The 24457-nt window shown below is 43.9% G+C and overlaps 1 protein-coding gene across 6 annotated transcripts in view; it reads left to right on the plus strand.

Annotated features, from left to right (window-relative positions):
• Positions 1–24457, plus strand: part of LOC102463687 (putative tRNA methyltransferase 9B) — a 108357-nt gene that overhangs the window by 73472 nt on the left and 10428 nt on the right. For 2 of the 6 annotated variants that reach the window (XM_025190207.2, XM_014579092.3), the window contains one exon: positions 7045–8457. The exons of 2 other annotated variants lie outside the window; for them this stretch is intronic. In XM_025190207.2, coding sequence (XP_025045992.2) covers positions 7045–8078 — 1034 coding nt within the window. In that variant the 3' untranslated portion in view covers positions 8079–8457. Of the gene's footprint in view, positions 1–7044; positions 8460–24457 lie in introns of those variants that run through there. 2 more of the 6 variants (XM_006134216.4, XM_006134218.4) reach the window with 2 other exon arrangements.

The following is a 24457-nucleotide window of genomic DNA, read 5'->3' on the forward strand; positions in this document are numbered from 1 at the left end:
ATCCAGTAAGGATGATGCTAACTGGTTAACCATTCATATCCCTAGTTTCTATTTGGCCATAGAAATGCTACAACATATCCTCCTTTAATGGCGTGCCTCATAGGTGCAGGCTAAGGATGTTAAAATGAGATTATCAGGCTAATCGCATCGTGGATACAATTTGTATCAACTATATGAGTAGTCCATAAGCGCTGCCGTGTAGAGCCGCAGCGCAGGTAGCTCCAGGAGCCGCCTCCAGAGCCACCCGCGCTGCTGCTCTTCATTTTAAATGTAGCAAGAGCTTCTGGGTTCTTACTGCATTTAAAATGCAGTGGCGCAGCGATCAGTGTGCACTAGGACTGCTCTATCCCAGCTTGTGCTGAGTCCAGCAGCCCCTGTTTGCAGTGGACAGTCCTGTCTGCTGCGAACATGGGCTGCTTGGTGGCAACAGCCTCTGACCGTGGGGGCCCAGTTCCCTGCTGGGACCCCTGCGGACAGAGGCTGCTTCCGAGCAGCATTCCCTATCCCCCCCTGTGATAGAGGCGGGGGGGGGCAGGCGGCACGCCGAAGCCAGTGTTGGGGGGAACCAGCTTCTGAGGGAGGCGCCACAATGAGCACAGGGTGAGCAGGGATTGCTTGAGTCCCCGCTCACCCCCGTGCTCCCTGCAGCACTTCTACTTTTGAGGATTGCGCTTGTATATTTCAAAAGCAGAAGGGCCAGCAGTGGGAACTGGTGCCAGCGGGAACTGAAGCCGTCCCTGCTCATGCCGTTTCTCCGCTGTGACTCTGCCTCCCTTACCCACCATGGAGACAGTGCCGGGGAGAACTGTCTTAAAGCTGGTTCCCCCCCCACCCAGCACTAGTTCCTCACCTCTCCCTTGCTGCCTCTCTCTGATAAAGGCAGCAAAGGAGGGAAGCGACTAATCGAGTGTGTACTTGACTATCCAATAAGCATTTGCTTATCACTAATCCACTAGTCGCTAACATCCCTCGTGCAGGCATCCAAACAGTTGCTATTGTTTGTAGGAGGATCAAGACTTAAGTCAGGACAGAATACCCTGATCCAAAAATGACAACGACCGAAAAGCTAGGAAACTTTACCTCTCCTAAATTAAATAGTTGTGGTTTGGACCCCCAGAAGTGTTTAGTGCCTAATTCCAGCCCCACAGTAACCCCCAAACTCCTGCTCAGCTGCTGTCTAATTCTGTAGGTGACTAAACTCATTCAGTTCCTAAAGCTTTTGCAGTCAAAATTCTGTCAGTGCCTGTGTTCCTGCCTCTGAGCATGTGCACTAATGCATCCCACTAGGCATCCAGAAGCCCATCTCTCACTTAAGCACTAGAGTGATTACTGAACCAGTGGAGGACAGGTGTTTCTCTGTCTGTCTTGCAGAGAAAGATTGAGGAGGGACATGATAGCAGTTTTCAGGTATCTAAAAGGGTGTCTAAGGGTATGTCTACACTACCCCGCTAGTTCGAACTAGCGGGGGTAATGTAGTCATCCACAGTTGCAAATGAAGCCCGGGATTTGAATTTCCCGGGCTTCATTTGCATGAAGCCGGCCGGCGCCATTTTTAAATGCCGGCTAGTTCGAACTCCGTGCCGTGTGTAGCCGCGCGGCATGGGGTTCGAACTAGCCGGCATTTAAAAATGGCGCCGGCCGGCTTCATGCAAATGAAACCCGGGAAATTCAAATCCCGGGCTTCATTTGCAACTGCGGATGACTACATTACCCCCGCTAGTTCGAACTAGCGGGGTAGTGTAGACATACCCATAAGGAGGAAGGAGAAAACTTGTTCATCTTGGCCTCTGAGGATAGAACAAGAAGCAATGGAATTAAACTGCAGCAAGGGAGGTTTAGGTTGGACATTAGGAAAAAGTTCCTAACTGTCAGGGTAGTCAAACACGGGAATAAATTGCCCAGGGAGGTTGGGGAATCTCCATCTCTGGAGATATTTAAGAGTAGGTTAGATAACTGTCTATCAGGGATGGTCTAGTCTGTCTCCCTCTTCCAGAAATATATGTGCACAAAATGCTGGCAGCATAGCTATACGTTCTTATATATTGGTTGACATTGTCCAAACAGATCTGCTTTTCCTCAAAGGAAAGAGATCTACAATTAAAAGAATAACTGCATGGAATTAAGCTAAAATGGGGAAATACTCTGCCTGAAATGAATGATGAATTCACCTTTTCTTCAGTGAAGATCAAAAGCTAATCTTTAAAGAAACAGGCTCTTTCAACATCTAGTTATTTGGCTACTCTGCCTGTATGTTTCACCGGTTCTAGAAGAACATAAATCAATTTAAAAAGTGCTCAATTCTATAGCAAAAGCTGAATCTGACATTGAAACATTCTGGTTATTTTAATTGAAAAGACTTCCAGTAGCATATAAAGAGCTACAGTTTATTAATAATCCCTTCAGATGCTTAGCGAAAGTTTAGTATTGGTGCAATGCATTTATGTGGAATGAGTAAGTTTCCAATTCCCTGAGTGATGCTTTACATTTTAAAAGGCATAACCTGAGAAAACAAAGAGAAAGTGTTTTCTAAGGATAATGTTGACCTTAATATCAAATTCTTATGAGATATATGTGCATTTTTCTGTTGAACCAAAGCTACTCTTCTCAGGGACCACAATTAGAATACAGTCCTACTTATCTAATGCAGGCTGCTTATAGGAAAAGTAATTTCATTTTTAATTCATACATTCAACTCTTAGGCTATGTGTTTTGTCCGAAGAGGCAATTCAAATGAAGGACTGATTAGTATTTTCTCATACTTAATTTGCATAATCTATTCCTATCTGTTTTTGCACAAGAGGTTTTTGCACTAAAGCATGGAGTGTGGACATGTGGAGGCAAAAGGATCTTGCGCAAAAAGGGGTTTTTGCACAAAACGAACATGTCCACGCTGCATGTTTTTGTGCCAAAATGGATCGGGATAAGTTATGTAAATGAAGCATGAGAAAATGCTAATCAGCGCTTCATTTGCATTGCCTCTTGCAACAAAACACATAGTGTAGACATAGCCCTAGAGGGACCAAGTCTGACTCATATTCAGCTTGTGGTCCACTATAACCCCTAGATCTCTTTCTGCCATACTCCTTCCTAGACAGTCACTTCCCATTCTGTATGTGTGAAACTGATTGTTCCTTCCTAAGTGGAGCACTTTGCATTTGTCTTTATTAAACTTCATCCTGTTTACCTCTGACCATTTCTCCAATTTGTCCAGATCATTTTGAATTATGACCCTCTCCTCCAGAGCAGTCACAACCCCTCCTAGCTTGGTATCATCTGCAAACTTAATAAGCGTACTTTCTATGCCAATATCTAAATCGTTGATGAAGATATTGAACAGAGCCAGTCCCAAAACAAACCCCTGCGGAACCCCACTTGTTATACCTTTAATATATAGGATTGTGAACCATTAATAACTACTCTCTGAGTACGGTTATCCAGCTAGTTATGCACCCATCCAGAATGGGGTAGTAGTCAGAGGGCCGGATAATCCTCGACAATGCCTCCGTAACATCTTGGATACGGGCCCCCGGCAGACAGCATACCTCCCGAGATGAAATGTTAGGGCGACAGATGGGCGCCTCTGTCCCCCTCAGAAGAGTCTCCGACCACCACTACCCTACGTTTCCTATTCGCAGTGGTGGCAGCAGACCTCCCAGCCTTGGGGGGTACAAGGCTTCTCCTCTTCTGTTGTAGGGGGTGATTCCTTATCTCCTGTATAAAGAAGTACCACGGCGGGAAGGTTCAGAGCAGGGGTGGAGCAGTGCCTGCTGCCATAAGTAACCAGCTACCGGTGTCCACCCTGAGCCGTCTCCTCCTCCATCAGTGGTGTCATATTGATATCAGAGGCAAATCCTTAACTCAGTTCTGATTCAAGCAAAGCTTTTCCAAGTAAAGTATTTGGGAGATTTGCCCAAGTTTGACTTAAGAATTTGGCTCATACAGTAACAACTGTTTATTGCAACATTCTGTAAATAACTTATCTACCCAGACGCAGCATTAAAGGGAGCCTTGTAGACATGGGAATATGTCTACTGTGCATGCTCAGTATGCAGTCTTGAAATTGGTCACATCTTTATTTAATCAAAATTCATTTCTTTTCACAATTGTCAAAGGTTCTGTGTCTGTCTCCCATCTGGGGGACATGCACCCCCTTCCTCTAGCTATGCCCACTGCAGCAGCCATGGACAGGTGCTTCTCACCCCAAGTCTGGTGACAAAGGGGCTATGTCTACACTACAGACTTTTTTCGGAAAAACAGCTGTTTTTCAAAAAAACCTTCACTTACGACCACACTACAATCGCATTCTTTGGAGGAAAAAATTGAAAGAACAGAGGGTTTTTTCCGACATTGGTAAACCTCTTTCTACAAAGAAGTCTTTTTCTGAAAGACCTCTTTCGGAAAAAGGCGTGTGTGGACGGGGAAAAGGGAGTTCCTTCTCAAGAAGAGGAAAGAGGAAAAAGCACAGGTACCCTGGTGGCCACTCCATCCATAGTAATCACAGCGTACATGTGAGATAGCGTTCATTCAGTGTAGACGCTATGTTTTGAAAAAGCAGATCGCTTTTTCAATGCGCTTTTGCAGTGTGGATGCTATCTTTCAGAAGAAATTTTTTTGGAAGATCTCTTCCAGAAAAGCTTCTTCCAAAAGAAGCCTGAAGTCTAGACATAGCCAGGGCTATGGTTGGCCTCTCTCCCCGAGGCAGCCTGCATACTGAACTGCTCGTCCCCAGCCCCACTCCAGAACAATGATTTAAATGAAGGAAAACTTCAGCGCAATGCCAAGTAAATCTTCTAGTAATAGCATACATAGCTATATTCTTATTTTACTATTTCCAGTTATCTTTCATCCTGTGAACTAACAACACTAGGTGACTGGTAATAGGTTATGTTATGGATTCTTTCAATGCTATGTCAATGATTTAAGTACATCTAGAACTAGTACTGACAGGTAACATTATTGTATTAGTTGTTTGGTGGCTGTTCAATTATGTAAGTAAAATGAGTAGGTGATTTCAGTCCAGTTTCTATTTAACAGGTGTCCAAGTCACACTAATTGGCATCTGATAAATGCTTATCGGATAGTCAGTCGACTAGTCGATTTCCACCCCCCTCTATCAGATAGAGGCAGCAAAGGGGGAAGAAGAAGAGGTACTTCAAAGTGGCAGTGCCTCACAGGTGAGCCAGGGATCAGATGTGCAGTGCTGCCGCTTTGAAATCCCAAGTAGTGTTTCAAAGGGGCAGCCGCCACACAGCTGATCCCTGGCTCAGCTGTGCGGTGCTGCCCCTTTAAAATGCAGCCTCGGTGTTTCAAAGGGTCAGCACTCCACAGCTGAGCCCGGGATCAGCTGTGTGGTGCTGCCCCTTTGAAATGCGGAAGTGGCATTCAAAGAGGCAATGCTGTGGAGCCCGTGATCAACTGGGGAGTCCCCAACTGACCCTGGGCTCCAAGAGGGTGCTGTGGCTTTGAAATGCACAAGAGCCCCCACTGGGGACTCTTGTGCATTTCAAAGAAGGTCCGCTCACGTGCAGCCCGGAGTCAGCGGGACTTCCCGCTGGCCCTGGGCTGCACGTGGAGTTCTGCATTTTTCCTTTGAAATGTACGAGAGCCCCAGCGAGGGCTCTCGTACATTTCAAAGGAGGAATACAGAAGTGCCTATCGACTAGTAAATTAACCACAATTTAACATCCTTACTTCAGACCTACACTAACTATGCTAACAGGGTAAAGTATAGGTAAGCTTGCTGTGTTATACCAAATAGAAGCAAGCAGGATCTTATGAGGGGGATAAGGCAAAAACCCACATTTATTGTAAAGATAATAATAAAAAAATAAAGAAAAGATAGAAGCAAATAACGTTGTTTAACTACTTAACCCTTATACATATAAACATTCATTCATCCATTCATTCAGGTTCTGTGTATTTGTTATAGTTACCAGCCTGGAAGTTGCTTGTGACAGAATACTGGCCAGGTATTCTGTACACAAGTGATGGTAGTGGGGAGCGAAGTCCTGATCAGATGCGCATCTGAAGCTCCTGGTAGGCTGGCAGCAGAACCTTGGACTCTGATTCCATAGTTTTTTAGTCCAGTTCTTATAGGAATTTTTTCCTATGCCAGTCTATGGAAATTGCTGCATCATGCTGATGTCTCCAGGGTGGCTGCCAGGTGCTCATCAGTGATCTCATCGGGTGGACCTCCAGTACTTGGTTTTCTCCACTTGACACCTTTTGGTCCAAGCACTCTCTCATACATTCATACAGTATTTTGTATAATAATAAAAGTTGTTACAAAAGTTTCTGGGTGGTATGGCTTAAAACATTCTCTGAGTGCTAAGTAAAGTTACAATGTTTTAAAGAGAACAGGCGTTAAGTAAGTAATAATGCCCTTAGTCAATTACAGGGCTTGGCTCCCATAGCAGAGTTAGTGCCTTGACAATGCATTGTTACAATGTATCTCTGCAATGTCAATTTCAAGCAGCCCCTTGCACAAGCTTGAGCATGCCCTGGGGCAGAGGGGGGGCTGTTTCTGGCTACATAGGACTATATTCTTAACAGTTCTAAGTTACATGACCTAATACATTATATTCTAAAGGGGCAATAATAATAATAAATCTAAACATTTAACAATCTTAACAAATAATAATAATAAGAAGAAGAATTAATAATAAATCTAAACACTTTAAGTTGTGGGGAACAAATTATGGGGAGTCACTTCCATTTGGAGGAATCATTTTCCATACATTAATATGTTATCCCTACAGCTGTGCCACTACCAGGTGTTATACTTACTTTGTGAGTAAGAGGAACTGCAGTTGCTGTCAATCTGGATCTTGTCTGTAACACCAATACATGCATTTTATTGTATTTATAAATTAAATCTGCTCTGAATACCTTCCCATATGGAAAGGCTGTAGTATTGTGTAGTACAGTAGAAGACAGATGATCCTTGTGGGGGGTTCAAGCCAATGTGTCAGAAACAGTATTCTTCCACATTCTATTCATTAGTGACTTCAGGGATATTTATTCATCTTATATGTTCTGTTCCAGTGATCCATCATTTTTCAACAAAGGAACGGCGTGTGCGAGCAATAAAGGAGATGGCTCGCATCTTGAGAGTAAGAGGCCAGATAATGATATATGTGTGGGCAATGGAGCAGAAACGGCGAAAATTTGAGAAGCAGGATGTCTTTGTTCCTTGGAATCCTTCACCACCTTCCTGGACCTTGGGTAATACTTGTTCACGTGGAATACAGAAATCAATTAATCAGAAGGACAAAAGGCTGGCTTTGGACCCACACTCCACGAAGTTAGCTGGTGTTTTGCAAGCACACAGGAAAGCAAGAAGCTCATCCTTTGTGTGGATGAAGGAAAGCACTTACAACTCATCTGAAAAATCCCTGAGATGGTCTCTCTTTTCAAGATCACTTGATTCACTCTTACACTTGCATAATCATTGGCACCAAAGAGAGCTTTGCACATTTTCCAATTGCAATATTCAGTTGGATGAATTAAAGAGGGAAAAGCTTTTTGAACAAATCCAGCAAGGGGGCTTCATGAAGCATATTTGCAACTTGTCTTTTCCGTGCAGGCAGAATTCTGAAGATAATGCATCTGAAATAGCTGTAAAACCAGGGTCACCTGTGATATTTCACCCCGTGCCTTTCAAAAAATATTATTCGGAATTAGACCAGGATAATAAGCAATCCCCAGTGTCTGCAGCTATAATTAATGAATGCAGCAGAGTGTGTTTACCTGACCTGGTTTCCCATCAAAAAGCTGTCAAACAGCAACTTGAAATAGATTATCACCCAAAACAAGCATCTTTCCACAAACTCCAAAACAGAACCAAAACAGACAGTTCTCTACAGGGTGTCAACAGTGATTGTTCTGTGTCCACATGGAACAAACAACTGCAAAGGAGCCCTAATGGGGCTTGTCTTAGGTACTACCATGTTTTTAAAGAAGGGGAGTTGGTGGAACTGATAGAAAATCATATACCTGAGCTACATGTTATTCATTCATACTTTGACCACGCAAATTGGTGTGTGATTGCAGAAAAGATTCAAGTGCAGAAGATCTAGGGGAAGATTATCAAAGGCACAGGTGCCTAACTGCCTTTGAAAGTCAATGGGAGTTCATTGCTTGGTGCTTGTGAAACTGTCCCCCAAGCTTTTTATCCCCATCTTGTGCTTGATTCTCTCTGTGACTTTGCTTCTTTTGTCCTATATGTGACTGTCATGGTCATATAGCTTTTTAAAATCATTTTATAGAAACATTTCTTTCTGTAATTGTAATTTCAGGTAGAATGCATTTTCAGGGACTTTTCCATGGCTTTTTAACAATAGCTGTCGGTTTTGATTTTTGGTGTTTGAGTGGTTAAAATACATTTAAATGTTTTCCCTGTTGGGATGTTTTTATATGAATATTAAAGATGTTTGTTATTCACTTCTCATAATAATTTATTCTTTAGTATCTTCTTGTATTTAAAATGTATTGTGCATTGGGAATTGGAGTAATATAAGGCTGATGGTACTTGAGAAGGATTCATTATTTTATTACAGTCTGCCATCATTCTATATGATACCTCAAGATACAGTAGAGAGACAGTCCTTTTAAAAGTAGTACCGGGTGTATATATAACCCAAGTATTAGAGACAATAGCTGGAATAGACATACTGTCAAATAAGTTTAACATAGCTCATCTGTTGCCCCTGTTACAGTCAAAAATACAGTGGACCTATTCAAGGGTATATCACAACATAACTTCCTCTCCCCAATAAATCTTAAAGCTGTGTATTTCTCTGAGGTTGACATATATATTCAAACTGAAAATCAGAACATAAGAATGGCCGTATTGGGTCAGACCAAAGGTCCATCTAGCCCAGTAGCCTGTCTGCCGACAGTGGCCAGCACCAGGTGCCTCAGAGGGGGTGGACCGAAGACAATGATCAAGCGATTTGTCTCGTGCCATCCATCTCCAGCCTCTGACAAACAGAGGCTAGGGACACCAATTCTATCCCCTGGCTAATAGCCTTTTATGGACCTAACCTCCATGAAATTATCTAACTTCTCTTCAAACTCTGTTATAGTCCTAGCCTTCACAGCCTCCTCTGGCAAGGAGTTCCACAGGTTGACTATGCATGTGTGAAGAAGAACTTTCTTTTATTAGTTTTAAACCTGCTACCCATTAATTTCATTTGGTGTCCTCTAGTTCTTCTATTATGGGAACTAATAAATAACTTTTCTTTATTCACCCTCTCCACACCGCTCATGATTTTATATACCTCTATTATATCCCCCGTCAGTCTTCTCTTTTCTAAACTGAAAAGTCCCAGTCTCTTTAGCCTCTCTTCATATGGGACCCGTTACAAACCCCTAATCATTTTAGTTGCCCTTTTCTGAACCCTTTCCAAGGCCAAAATATCTTTTTTGAAGTGAGGAGACCACATCTTGAATACTGTGTACAGATGTGGGCGTACCATAGTTTTATACAGGGGCAGTAAGATATTCTGCGTCTTATTTTCTATCCCTTTCTTAATAATTCCTAACATCCTATTTGCCTTTTTGACTGCCGCTGCACACTGTGTGGAAGTTTTCAGAGAACTATCCATGATAACTCCAAAATCTCTTTCCTGATTTGTTGTAGCCAACTTAGCCCCCATCATACTGTACGTATAGTTGGGGTTATTTTTCCCGATGTGCATTACTTTACACTTATCCACATTAAATTTCATTTGCTATTTTGTTGCCCAGACACTCAGTTTGATGAGATCTTTTTGAAGTTCTTCTCAGTCTGCTTCTGTCTTGACTGTCTTAAATAGTTTAGTATCATCTGCAAACTTTACCACCTCACTGCTTATCCCTTTCTCCAGATCATTTATGAATAAGTTGAACAGGATTGGTCCCAAGACTGACCCTTGGGGGACACCACTAGTTACTCCTCTCCATTCTGAACATTTACCATTTATTCCTACCCTTTGTTTCCTGTCTTTTAACCAGTTCTCAATCCATGAAAGGACCTTCCCTCTTATCCCATGACAATGTAATTTACACAAGAGCCTTTGGTGAGGGACCTTGTCAAAGGCTTTCTGAAAATCTTTTTATACTATATCTACTGGATCTCCCTTGTCTGCATGTTAACCCTGTTGCCCTAGGGACGTGGACAAGCAATTTAGAATAAAGTGGCCAATGGGGTGGATATAAAACGGGGAGAAGGAGTCCCTACACAGAAGAAAGATCCGACCTGAGAGCCGTATCTAATCACCGGTAGATCTCTAGCCACAAATCAGGCATACACAATTTAGGGCCAAACCATGTATTTGAGTAGAATAGTGGAACATATATCCAGTTAACAGCAAGTTTCAATAAACCAACCCTCCCTAACCCAAAGAAAGGAGATAGAACAGTTCCCTAGATACATAAGGTATATACAAAGCCTGAGGCGATCGATGCCTGCGACCTTCAACCCTCGGGCTATTTGTAAGCCTCTGGGGAGGACAAGCAGGGAGATCCCACGGTAGTGAGTCCTCTGTGAAGAGACGATCCCGATATGGATCCTCGATGTGGAAAGGAATCCCCTCTGGACACAGTCTGATCCGTCCTTCGACAACACCGTCTGATCCAGTAGGCGGGTAATCCAATGAAGATGATAGGAAAAGAGAGTCCCGGTTCCAGTGACCAATGCAAACAGGAAAACCTTGTGGGTATTTACCACACAAGGGTAGCACAGTTCAAAAGTCCAGGCCTCTGATTACATAGATAGTATCCAAGCTTCAGGCAAACAATACAGAGGAGCAACAATGAGTAGATCCAAGGCTGGGGAATATCCAAGGACCCGAGCCCTTGATACCTCAGGGTTTTTATTGGCCCAGAGGCGGGAAAAGTATGCTAATGAACCTAGGTGTTGAGTGCAGCTTCCTAGGGGCTGTGTGCAGCGGTTCTGGTGCTGAGTGCACCTCTTTTGGTGCTGAGTGCACCAGATAGTAACGGGTGCACAGCCTGTTTGAGAGGGGTGCACAAGGTAGTACCGTGTGCAAATTAACAGTTTGAGTGGGAAAACCTCCATCATGTGGAGAAAAGGAACTGTCTCTTTCAAAATGGAACCCACTGAACCAAACTATAATATAGCCCCCTTTTCTAGGGTAACAACCCCTTCAAAGAACTCTGGGGGTATGTCTACACTACCCTCCTAGTTCGAACTAGGAGGGTAATGTATGCATACCGCACTTGCTAATGAAGCCCGGGATTTGAATTTCCCGGGCTTCATTAGCATAAGCGGGGAGCCGCCATTTTTAAATCCCCGCTGCTTCGAACCCCGTGTAGCGCGGCTACACGGGGCTCGAACTAGGTAGTTCGGACTAGGGTGCCTATTCCGAACTACCGGTACACCTCGTTTCACGAGGAGTAACGGTAGTTCGGAATAGGACCCTAGTCCGAACTACCTAGTTCGAGCCCCGTGTAGCCGCGCTACACGGGGTTCGAAGCAGCGGGGATTTAAAAATGGCGGCTCCCCGCTTATGCTAATGAAGCCCGGGAAATTCAAATCCCGGGCTTCATTAGCAAGTGCGGTATGCATACATTACCCCGCTAGTTCGAACTAGCGGGGTAGTGTAGACATACCCTAATAGATTAGTAAGACATGATTTCCCTTTACAGAAACCATGTTGACTTTTGTCCAACAAATTATGTTCTTCTACGTGCCTGACAATTTATTCTTTACTATTGTTTCAACTAAACAACTGAAGTTAGACTTACCAGTCTGTAATTGCCAGGATCGTCTCTAGAGTCTGTGTCAAAAGCTGGGAGAGGAATCAAAGGGAGTTTTAATAAGTCATTTAAATCTCTAAAATGAATGATGATACTGAACACTGCTTGGATGAAAACTGATGAATGCAAGGAAATAGTAGTTATCGACACCTGTATGCAATAATAATGCAGATCAGTGGCAAAAATACTGCATTACTGCTTTCTGGAATGATCAGTTTGTATTCTTGTCCACAGGTTTTTGCTAGTTTATTTTCTTTGGGTTCCGGAAACACCAAACCAAAGAATAATCCTATTTTCTGGGGAAAGACATTGTTCTGTCCAGTGCATTTTCAAATTCTCATTGTGTCTCACTAAGAACTTAGCCTGATACATATTGTATCTTCAAGATTAATAAGGAACTGTACAGTAACCTGAAATGTTGTTAATGGAATTTCAATTCAGTTAGTATCTCTAATGACATTTTCTTTACTTCCCGAAATAGAATTTATGTAATCCACGGAGTACTGTGCTATATTTTATATTTGCAGGGAAACAGACTGCTTGAGCTAACTGGTCTCTTCCATCTATAGTGTCTACTTCTGCAACACTGAGCTTTTTCCAGTGATGTTAGTAATTTTGTGCAAAATGAACAAAAAATCATTCTATCCAGCTACAACATTTGGTTAGCTTCAAAATACAGATACACAATTATAATTATTTTACATCATTGTTTGTCAGTGGAAAGGTTTTCATATTGTGACCTTTTAATGTATTAAGTGGTAGTGATGTCATTATTGGTTACAGACTTTCATGAATGTGTCATCCGTTTTCCCATTGTTTAGCCCATTGATGTCCTTGACCTCTGTTTGTCAGAGGCTGGACAGGGATGGCAGGAGACAAATCGCTTGATCATTGTCTTCGGTCCACCCTCTCTGGGGCACCTGGTGCTGGCCACTGTTGGCAGGCAGACAGGATACTGGGCTAGAAGGACCTTTGGTCTGACCCAGTACAGCCGTTCTTATGTTCTTATGTTCAGATTATTAACCTGCAGGAAAGCTAGGGATAAGTATGTTGTCTGGAACAGCCAATTCTTCCCCTCAAACTTTGGTATCTCTAGAGCAATCTGATCCATTATTTTCTCAACAGTTGTTCAATCCTGCCAGGCACCAATTGAAGTATCTCAGCTTGACTTTCTTCTCCCAGTTACAAAGTTGCACCCTGGTGCTCCTTTACAAATGGTACCATTCACCCCAATTGCCAGTTGTTTTTGCTCCAAAACATAATATACCATCTTTTGATTTCTACTACTTCTGGTCCTGCTGATGTTCTTCCTTCCCCATACAAGTGCCTGAACAGGACCCATATGACAGATCCACTGGATCTTAAAGGAATTTTACCTTCTGTAGAAATTCTTAGGGTTATAGAAACTTTTGTTCTTTGTGTGTTTCACAGAGAAATTAAAGCTTGAGCTAGAGCCTACCTTCATGTACATGGTGCTACTAAGAACATTGTTTAGTCAGCCTGAGAAGAACAAATAGTGGCCTTTGAGCCAATCCTGAAAAGTGGTAAATGTCTTTCCTTTCTGTGAAATCCAGAGAGCATTGATAGCACTCAGTTCATCACAGATGATGCTTAGTAGCTTGTAGGATAGGGCCCTAATTATGTGAGCTTTGAAGGAGAGAAAATAAAAACAGCATTAATAGGGATAGAGGAAAATGAATATTATAATCAAATATTGCCTAACATTGATGCATGTTTAGAAACTTTAGTAAGCCAAAACTGCCATTTAAAAAGGATTGTTTTCCGAAGTTACTGTTGACAAATCAGTTATCTGAAGTTACTGTTAACAAGAATCAGTTATCTCAAAATTTACCACTTTCTCTGTCCTCACCACAATGCACTGATTATCTGGAATTCTTAGGAACTGGTTACAGGAGCGGAAGGATGAGGTATTTGGGAAATGCTGGCCCAGTATTTGGTGTGAAGTGTTAAGTTTTTCTGAATGGGGGGAAGAGGTATGTATGTGTGTGTGTGAAGTGTTAAGTTCTTCTGAATGGAGGGGAGGGGTGTGTGTGTGTGTGTGTCCTTTTGATAGGACCTCAAACCTTTGCTTTTCGGAACTGAATTTTAGAATCTAATTATTATTCAAATTCTTACTTCAGTTTTTGAGACCAAATTAGTAGAATTAATGGCGAGTAACCAATATATTGTTTGACTTTATTCACTGTCATCCGACAGAACTACAATGCATCATTACTTTGCTATATCAGTTGAAATATGGGATTTCAATATAAACCAAAACCTAAGGGAAATATAAAAGGTAACCCAGATCTGTCCTCCTCTCTGGGGGTATGTCTACACAGCAGGGCAAAAGTCGAATTAAGGCTACACAACTTGAGCTACATCAATTGCGTAGCTGAAGTTAAAATAGCTTAATTTGGCTTTTGGTGCTGTCTACACAGCAGGAAGTTGAAGGAAGAACACTCTCCCTTCGACTTCCCTTACTCCTTATAAAATGAGGGTTACAAAAGTCAGAGTAAGAAGCCCTCCAGCTCACCATTATTTCTAAATAATTGCTTGCTGTATAGACACGCTCTCTGTTATTTTGGAATAATGCCAGTTATTCCAAAATAACGTTGCTGTCTAGACATATCCCAGCTGGACTATCCCAAAGGGAAAGGTCATTTATAGCCACTGAAATCTTGTTCATACCAAGGACATATCCCAGTGTAGCTAAACGCTGTTTCTGTTCCAATTGTGATAACAGGGGCTCTAGCACAGGCAGACTACTACCTGTCCCTACCATTTTTAATAAATGTTCTGAGTTCATTTCCAAACAGATTCATGATTTTCTGTGTGTAATCCATTTCACGTGCACATGTGGGCCCTCACATTTTGAACAAGATACCTAGCTTGCCTATGGCTGAATCTCTCACTGCAAACCCATAGAGGGAGTCTTATTTAATTCAGTGGGACTGTGTCTATATACTCTGTCAATGTTCCACTGGAGTGGCTATAGGCTCACTTCAGCAGCTGCATAGCTGTAATCTTAAGAAAAAAAATCCTCCTTGAAATGAGATCTCTGCATGTGCTAGGACAGCTGATCTAAGACCCTAGTTCATGACTTCTGAAGGTCCATACAGGCAGACTCTTCCCTTCCTCTTGCCACCTGTTATCTATCACATTACAAGAAAATAAAAATCTTATATTTCCATCATTTCTTACATAGAAAATGCATAGTGTTATTCCAGAGCTGTTGGATAGCACTCACACCAAGGGAAATGTTCAGGAGAGAAGATGTTCAGAGTTAAGATGTGTGAGGTCTCATAGGCTAAAAAGTCAGGTTTTTTTTCTTTTACATTATTCCCTGTTGGATCAGGAGCACTCCCAACAACTTGGCTACAGCACTAATGGGAAATGGATTTTATTGCATAATGGCACGAGTTTCATGAACAAACTTTGATGTGCACAGTGAACAGCAGCCTACTGAGTGTCAGCATTTGCTGCAAAGCAGTGGTTCCTTGCCTTTTGGAGTTGGAACCTCCCACTAATTACAATGAATTGCCCCTCCAAACATGTTACTATCTCTGCTTCTGTTTCTTCCTTCCTGCTTGGTGCTTGCTCTATGTGAAACTATCTGCTCCTGCCACCCACTCCCATTTACTGACAATCAATTAAAACATTTAGGCTACGTCTAGACTGGCATGATTTTCCGCAACTGCTTTTAACGGAAAATTTTTCCGTTAAAAGCATTTGTGGAAAAGAGAGTCTAGATTGGTATGGATGCTTTTCCGCAAAAGCACTTTTTTGCGGAAAAGCGTCTGTGCCCATCTAGATGCGCTTTTGTGCAAAAAAGCCCCGATCGCCATTTTCGTGATTGGGCCTTTTTGCACAAAACAAATCTGAGCTGTCTACACTGGCCCTTTTGCCCGAACGGGAGCAGCATATTACTTCCGCAAGAAGCCCTGATTTCTTACATGAGATTGTCAGTGTTCTTGTGGAAATTCAAGCGGCCAGTGTAGACAGCTGGCAAGTTTTTCTGGAAAAGCAGCTGCTTTTATGGAAAAACTTGCCAGTCTAGACGTAGCCTTAAAGTTCAGTTGTAAAGCCTTTGGGGTTCATGCTCTCCTGCAGCTAGCTAGACACTAGAGTCAGGTGCCACAGAGACTATTTGAAGTGACCCTCAATAAAGCCCAGTATACATAGTAAGATTCCAATATTGGTGCTAGAAACTAATATCAGAGCAATTATAGTCACAGTGGGAATTTCATAAATGACATGGCAAAGGTGATAAATATAATACAATTCATTGAATTAAGTCTTAGTTTTAAGTGCCACTGTGAGTTGTCATTGAGCCAAAGAGTGAGAAGAGACTGACCCTATAGTGTGGTGCTTAAAGCCCTCACTTGGACGTTGGAAAAATTAGAATACACTCGGTTAGTTCCAATCACTCTTGAATCATTTATCAAAATTGGAACAGCTTCAGTAAGAGAGATTGAGGGAGCCTTGCATCAGACCAGCCCATAGCTTAGAACTGGCTCCTCAGTGATAGGAGATCCCTTTTCAGATTGGCTTTTCCCCAGTCGAGCAGAAGGGAGAATTGAACTATGATCATCCACATCCTGAGGGAACTTACAAAACACTGGGCTAAAAGGTATAAGGTACCCAGCAGGCTATTTAGTATGGAGTGAGGCAGAAATAAGAAATGCCTTAAGTGCCTAAGTAACCTGACACTAGGACAGGGATTCCCAGTTGTGGCTTGCTAGCAGAGACAGGCACCTAAATGTGAAAGCTCACATGCTAGAGGGGAGCACCTCTCAGTGGCTAATTTAGATGGCTCCCCTCTAGCATGTGAGCTTCTGTGACCTGCGTTCATTGGCACCTACTTCTCCCCAATTGGGACACATTAATCTAGTGATTTTTCTAGGCACCTGAACATCAGATGGCACAAAGCCCAAGTCCCTGAGTGGATCCAAGCCTAAGTGCTTACAGTGGTCCCCAACCTTTTGGGGATGCCGAGCCCCTGGGGGCGGGGCCACTCACATGCCAGGCACCCGGGGGCAGGACTGTGCATGGAGGCGGGGCCACCCATACGCCGCATGCCCGGTGCCGGCGCCACCCATGCACCGCACTGCCGGGGCCAGCGCAGCTCCTGAGCCACATGCCCAGGGGTGGGGCTGCCCATATGCCATGCGCCCGGGGCCGGCGCTGATCCTGTGCCGCGCGCCCAGTGCTGGCACAGCCCTTGCACCGTGCACCCGGGGACTGGGCCGCCCATACTCTGCATGCCCAGGGGCCGGCACCGCCCATGCACCATGCGCACGGGGGCGGGGCCAGCCCTGATCACTCAGTGGTCACACAGAAATGGCCCGGCGGGCACTATGGCGCCCGCGGGCACTGCATTAGGGATCACTGGCTTACAGCTACTAAAATGAGGAACTACAACACAGTCGATTAAGCTTCTGTCTGATGTCTCGGGGCAGAAGTTCCCCTAATGAGGAAGAATGGAGACACTTCTCTGAGCTGCAAGTGGCCTTTTGTAAGTTTAGACAACTGTAGATGCAGCCTACTGGACCCAGAGTGAGCCTGATCTTGCCAGTGTGATTGGAACAATGACTTTAACAACAGCTCAGAGCTACAGGATTCAGTTGGTTGTGGTAGGAAATACCACCCCACAGCAGCTGCAAAAAGAAGAGACAGGGATACATTGGTACTGAATGCTTTGGAACAAGGAACTTGGAAGTAAAGCCTTGCAGCAGCATTGGAATCCCGAAAAGCACATAGAACCTGCTGCTGTGATAGCTGGTGAGGGGTTAAAGGCTCTACTTGAAAGTTTTGCAAATGTTTTCCTGTATCGGAGTGACCAGCACAGTTACAACAACACTCTCTACAGCTTTGCACCCCCTGCCTTGTGTCCTCCTCAGGCGCTTGATCCTGCAAGATGTTAAGCACCCTTAACTTTCATTGCAATCAATGAGCATTGAGAGTACTGGGCACCATACACGAGTCTTGAGCATTTTCAACATCTACTCTGCAAGTAAATGTGGCACGAGCAAATCTGATGAAGGCCTGTCTTATTGCAAATAAACTAATTCTTCACCCAGGGAAAGCAAAGTGCTAAAAAAATGCTGATTGGCTTAGGGCCTTGAGTATTGTGACTACATTTGAGAGAAAACCCTTTCAAATGTTATCCCAGGACAGAAAACTCTCAGCAACATTTCGGAGCCCTTTGAAGTAAATGGCAAACCTCATTGATATTGGCCTTTTGGGAGATGTATGACCAAATTATCAAATGGAACACTTGGTAAATACATACAGTATATTGCTGATAATCCTATGGGACATACCCAATAGTGACAGGTTAATTCTTTGCTGCGTGCTAATAGGTTTCTACCCACATTAACAAAATATTCAAAAATCAAGAGTGAAATGTTTAGACTTTGACATTTGCCATCTTAGTTTTTATTTTGTGAACTGCAACTTTAAGCTCTAATGTAGGGGTGGCCATGATATGTCTCACAGGCCAAATCCAGCCTGCCAAGCCATTGGATCCGGCCCACAGATCATCCTGCCAGGACCCTCAGGCACACAGCTGCCACTTTTTTAAGTGCAGGGCTGCTCTCTGCTCTGGAGGGAGGGGAAGACTTCATGTGATTCCCCACTCCAGCCCAATCCTGAGCTCCTATTGGCCAGAAACAACCAGCCAGTAGGAGCTGAGAGGCTGGTCTGGGGGGCAGTGTAAGCCTCGTCTCTCTCCCAGAGTTGAGAGCCACATGGAAGGAGCAGCCTGAAATTTTAAGTGATCTGGAGCTGCAGCAGGCAGGGAGCCCAGCCTGCCTTGAGGGTGCTGCAGGGCTGCTGGCCAGGAGATGCTTAGCTGAGCACCTCCCTTCCAGAACCTACTTCTAGCACCCCCGCCTCTCCTGCACCCCAACTCCCTCCCCCAGGTCACCACCCAAACCCTCTGCACCCCCACCCCAGGTCATAACTCCTTCTCAGACTCTGTACCCCCTCCGATACCCCTACCCCAGGCCAGAATCCTCTCCTGCACCCATACTCCCTCTCTGACCCTACATCCCAATCTCCTGACTCAGGTCATAACCCCCTACTTCAGACCTCACACATCTCCTGCACCCCCAATCCTTACCCCGTGCACCCTTCTGTACCCAACTTCCATCCTAGACCCTGCACAGAAAAGTGCAACCCTTGACCACTTTCCAAAATCTTGGAGTGGCCCGCCACAAAAAATTATTGCCCACCCCTGCTTTAATGGGTCTTTGACAAAGTTGGTGCAATAATTTTGTGCAGCACTAATTGCTAGTGCAGGCAAGAAACTGTTAAGCACAAAGCATTAAGGATTGTTCAAGCATACTGGAGTGCTTTCCAACAAGATGAATTACTCCTATTACTTTGTCAATGAACTGTAATAATCTTGAATTCCCTGCTCTGGAAAGAAAATTTGTGATAATGAACTCTTCTCTTATCCACCTGGCCTTCTAACCTATAATAATTAGGCTGCTGCTTTTTATAAAGAGGACATATCTCACATCAGTCTTGATGCATTATTTAATAAAATACATTTTAAAATCAAAGTCTTCCTGCTGATTAGTGTCCTGTATTATAGAATCATAATACTGAAGAGACCTCAAGAGGTCATCTAGTTCAGTCCCCTGCCCACAAGACAAAACTAAATATTACCTAGATTACCTCTGACAGGTATTTTTGTAACCTGGTATTAAAAATCTCCAATGATGGACATTCCTCAACCTCCTTAGGCAATTTATTCCATTGCTAATGACCCTGGGTACAGCTAGACTGCGGGGTATCCCGAAAAAATTCTACCGCATCCAGGGTATGCATTTGCTCTTCTGCTTTTTTTTTGCGGAAGAGCAAACGTGCTCTTTTGGAAGCCCCTGTATTCTACAAGGAAGAAGGGGGCTTTTGAAAGAGGGTTTGTCTCCAACATTTGGCCCAGTTTAGACAGGCCTATTCCGACAAAAGAATCAGAAAAAGGTATGCAAAGTGCAGAGCGCATTTTGCGTACCTTTTTCTTACAAAAACTTGTAGTCTAGCTGCACCTCCTGACAAGAAGATATTCCTGATGTCCAGCCTAACTCTCCCTTGCTGCAATTTAAGCCCATTGTTTCTTCTCCTATCCTCAGCGTTTAACAGCAATGGGAGAGATTAATAATACTAATGTATTTCCTTCCTCCTTATAATAACATTTTATATACCCAGTGACCCTCTCCCCAGTCCTCTCTTCTAAACAAAACCAGTTTTTTCAGTCTTCCTTCATGTTTTCTAGATCTTCCATTATTTTTATGCCTCTTCTCTGGACCTTCTCTGTTTGTCCACATTTTTCTTGAAATGTGGCACCCAGCACTTGAGATCAGTGCAGAGTGAGGATGTTAAGTAGCGAGTAAATGACTATCATGTACTCAATACAATGTGTATCGAGTACATGGTTATAAGGCACCACTATGGCTCCGCAGTTTTAAATATACTAGGAGCTAGGCATACAGGCCTCTACCTTTTAAATGTAATAAGAGCCGGACAGCTCTTACTACATTTAAAAGGCAGAGATGCAGCAACACTGTGCATCTGCCTTCTATATCCTCCCCTCTCCGCACCGTGGAGACGGTGCTGGGGAGAACAAGCTTTTAAGCTGGCTCCCCGCAGCACCAGCTCCTGCTTCCCACCTTTGCTGTCTATGATATAGAGCCAGTAAGGGGGGGGGGGGGGGGGAATGCGAGTAGTCAGCTCGACTACTCTTTTACATCCCTAGTGCAGAGTATAGAAGATTTACTTCTTGCTTACAACATTCTCGCTAATACATCCCAGAATGTTTTCTGCCCTTTTTTTTGGGGGGGGGGGCACGTGGGGCAATGATGTTACATTGTTGACTCTCATTCAGCTTATGATTCAGTATGACGCCACCTCCCCCACTCTCAATGCCCTTCTGCAGTTCTCCTTCCTAGGCAGTCATATCCCATTGTATATGTGTGCAACTGATTTGTTCCTTGCCAAATAGAGGACTTTACATTTATCCTTATTGACTTGCATCCTGTTTACTTCAGACAAGGGAAGTTAAATTTAATAAACTAGTTGATGGATTTCCAGCAACTGGTCTATTAGTCAATAAGCAGGGGAGCCTGTTGGATCTTAAATACATTTAAAAGGCTGGTGCGCAGTGAGGGGGCCTCTGCGTGAGCAGGGAATCAGCTGTCCAGCCTCATGCTGGGTCCCTCCTGCTGTGCTTCAGCCTTTTAAATGTATTTAAGGGCCAGTAGGCTCATAATACATTTAAAAAGCAGAGGTGCAGCATCTGGGACTGGGTGCAAGCTGGGACTCTGCTGATTCTCGGCTCACACCTGGTCCCCGCTACCCCCCTGCCTCCTCTGCTCCCAGTGGAGACGGTGCTGGGGTGAACCGGATTTTATGCTCGCTCCCCTCAGCACTGGCTCCTGTTCCCCTCCCTTGCAGCTTCTGATGGAGGCAGCAAGGGTGGGGGGGAAACAACTAGTTGACATTCCAATAAGCAAAAGCTTATCGGATAGTCGGATAGTCGCTTACATCAGACCATTTCTTCAGTTTGGCCAGATAATTTTGAATTTTAATTCTGCAAAGTACTTATAACCCCTTTCAACTTGATATTACCCACAAACTTTATTAGTGTTTTCTCTATGCCATTATTTAAATCATTATGAAGATATTGAACAGAACCAGACCCAGAACTGATCCTCATGAGACCCCATTTGATATATCCTTCCTTCTTGACTGTGAAGCAGTGGTAACTACTCTTTGGGAACAGTTTTTTGACCAGTTATGTGCCCCCTTATAGTAATCCATGTAGGTCATATATCCTAGTTTGTTTATGAGAATATCATACAAGACAGTACTTTAAAAGCAGCAAACAGAGGAGAGATTCCTTATTGTTTGTACAACTTTTATTTTCTACCTAGCCCCATTTTGCAGACAGAATGATGCTCCCACTAAATTACATTTCCTGGCAGCAGACATTTATTTTACTATTTTTATCAATTCCAAGCTTTGTGGCAGGATGCTCTTGAGCAGCAATTCTTTTGTGAGGACACTAGATATAGTCCCAGTACCAGTAATGTGATTTAAAAAAAAAAACTTAAGTGGACAGGTTTTTAGGGCTCCCTTTAAACCTTGTTAGCAAGGAGAGATTTTTTTAAGCAGAGATAATTTTGCTTGAAAATGATAGTACCCCTGAATGGAATTATGTTGAGAGACTGGCAGTAGTGCTCAGCATCTTGACTGCCGCCGTTCATGAAGGTCACCAAATTAATCAGTGCACAGTACAACTTCGTACAGAACAAGTTTGAGCATGAACCCCGTATGAGTTTGGAAATTGCAAAACCATGCACTCGCCATTCATTTCCTACATTATAGCACATTATTGCCTCTTCAAAAAACAAAAGCGGCAGACGCAATGAGGCACCCAAAAAAAAGCTCATGACAGTAGGAGTAACGTCCAGCTCATGACAGTAGGAGCAGCGTTCCCTGTAGCTATACTGTGCAATGTAGGATGACATATTGACATGTACATATATCTACACTGCAATTAAAACTACAGCTAGCCTGGGCTGGCTGACTCAGGCTAAGGGGCTGCTTAATTGTCCTGTGAGATGTTTGGACTCAGGCTGGAGCCTTGGCTCTTGGATTCTGCGAAGTAGGAGGGTCTCTGAGCTTGGGCTACAGCTCAAGCCCAAACCAACATCAATACTGCACTTAATTAGCCTCTCAGCCTGCACACGCAACCTCAAATCAGCTGGTATGGGCCTGCCATGGCTGTCCAATGGCTTTGTAAAGCTACCCTAAGGCTTCGTTTGAGCCTGGCAATGCTAGATCTCTGCTAACTCAGGTGCAGGGGCAGGTGCAAGTTGTGCAGTACACGGCAGCCCTTGTCCTCTGACAGAGAAGTGCTTCTTTTAAATGGAGAGGTTCTGGACCCAGCCTTTGATACTGATTAAAAAGCAGCTATAGGGAAATTAAAATGTGAAGGGCAAATGGACAGAACCTCAATTCTAGGACTGGAAGAAAGTGTAAGGGACCTGCTTTAAAGAACAAGTAGCAGCAGTCATCTCTACCAAAAGCTGAGAAGAGGCTCAACATCAAGCTCCACACAAGGGCTACATCTACATTACACTCTCTTGCACAATAACATATGCAAATGAGGCGTGGCGATGAATATTGCTGCACCTCATTTGCATACTTAATGAGCTGCCGTTTTGCGCAAAGGATTTTTGCGCTAGAAGGAGCTGTCTACATTTCTCCTTCTTGCGCAAAACCCCCCTCTTGCGCAAGAGCCGTTCTGCCTGAAAATAAGCGACAGAACGGCTCTTGCACGAAAGGGTTTTTGAGCAAGAAGGAGCAGTGTAGACTGCTCCTTCTTGTGCAAAAGCCCCTTGTGCAAAATGGCAGCTCATTAAGTATGCAAATGAGGTATGGCGATATTCATCACAATAGAGTGCAATGTAGACATAGCCAAGAGGTTTTTGGTTCCATCAACATTAAAATTGCTGCCTACATTTTTTTAAACTGTTTTTCTCGTGACAGCAATAATGCTAAAGGAATACACTTAGCAAGGGTCAGCCTTCAACTTTCATTATAGCTCCCTTCCTCATCACCATACTTGGGGCATTGCCCAGCATAACAAAACTAATTGAAATATAGCAATCAAGGGCAACAGTGACCACAATGACCCTGTGACTGGTTCAGTCAGAGATCCTTTTGATGTGCTGAAAATACCACTGAGCCCACCAACCTGCCATCTGAGGCACTCCACCATCCTGTCCTGGTGCCAGGCCCTCTGGCCCCTCCCAGCACTAGCACAGAAATAAGTTAACAGCCAGTGTTCCCTGTAAGCTGAGCACCTGAGCAGCCATCCAGGAGAGATTCAGGTGCTTCCCATCTGATTAGCAGAGCTCCTACAACCGGCAGCATGTGTTTCTATTGGTGGTGCATATCCGCACCAGCATCAACACACACGTTTATTCCACACAGATATGGAAAAGATAGGAGCCTTGGTTACAGTCCACAGCAGAGATACAAATCAGCACCGGGGAGGCTCAGTCAAAAAGGACTTGCCACAGTTTTAATGGGACTTAAATCCCAGATAACTCCATCTTACTGTGTATTAAGCTTCTACAGGTTAGCTTAGAACTTGTTCTCCCCCTTTATCAATGAAAGAGAGATATGCATAGCTGTTGTCCCTTCCAGCTACATCCTCCTCGTTAACAATTCCACTGCTCATGAGATACATAACCTGTTGGAGCAGCCCTGGTCAGAGAGGGTATGTCTACACTACCACGCTAGTTTGAACTAGGGTGGTTAATGTAGGCAACCGGAGTTGCAAATGAAGCCCGGGATTTGAATTTCCCAGGCTTCATTTGCATATTGCTGGGCGCCGCCATTTTTAAATGTCCGCTAGTTCGGACTCGGTGCCCGTGGCTACACGCGGCACGAACTAGGTAGTTTGGATTAGGCTTCCTATTCCGAACTACCAGTACACCTCGTTCCATGAGGAGTAACGGTAGTTCGGAATAGGAAGCCTAATCCGAACTACCTATTCGTTCCGCGTGTAGCCCCGGGCACGGAGTCTGAACTAGCGGACATTTAAAAATGGCGGCGCCCGGCAATATGCAAATGAAGCCCGGGAAATTCAAATCTCGGGCTTCATTTGCAACTC

The sequence above is a fragment of the Pelodiscus sinensis genome, chromosome 1 (assembly GCF_049634645.1).
Source record: "Pelodiscus sinensis isolate JC-2024 chromosome 1, ASM4963464v1, whole genome shotgun sequence".
Taxonomy (NCBI): Eukaryota; Metazoa; Chordata; order Testudines; family Trionychidae; genus Pelodiscus; species Pelodiscus sinensis.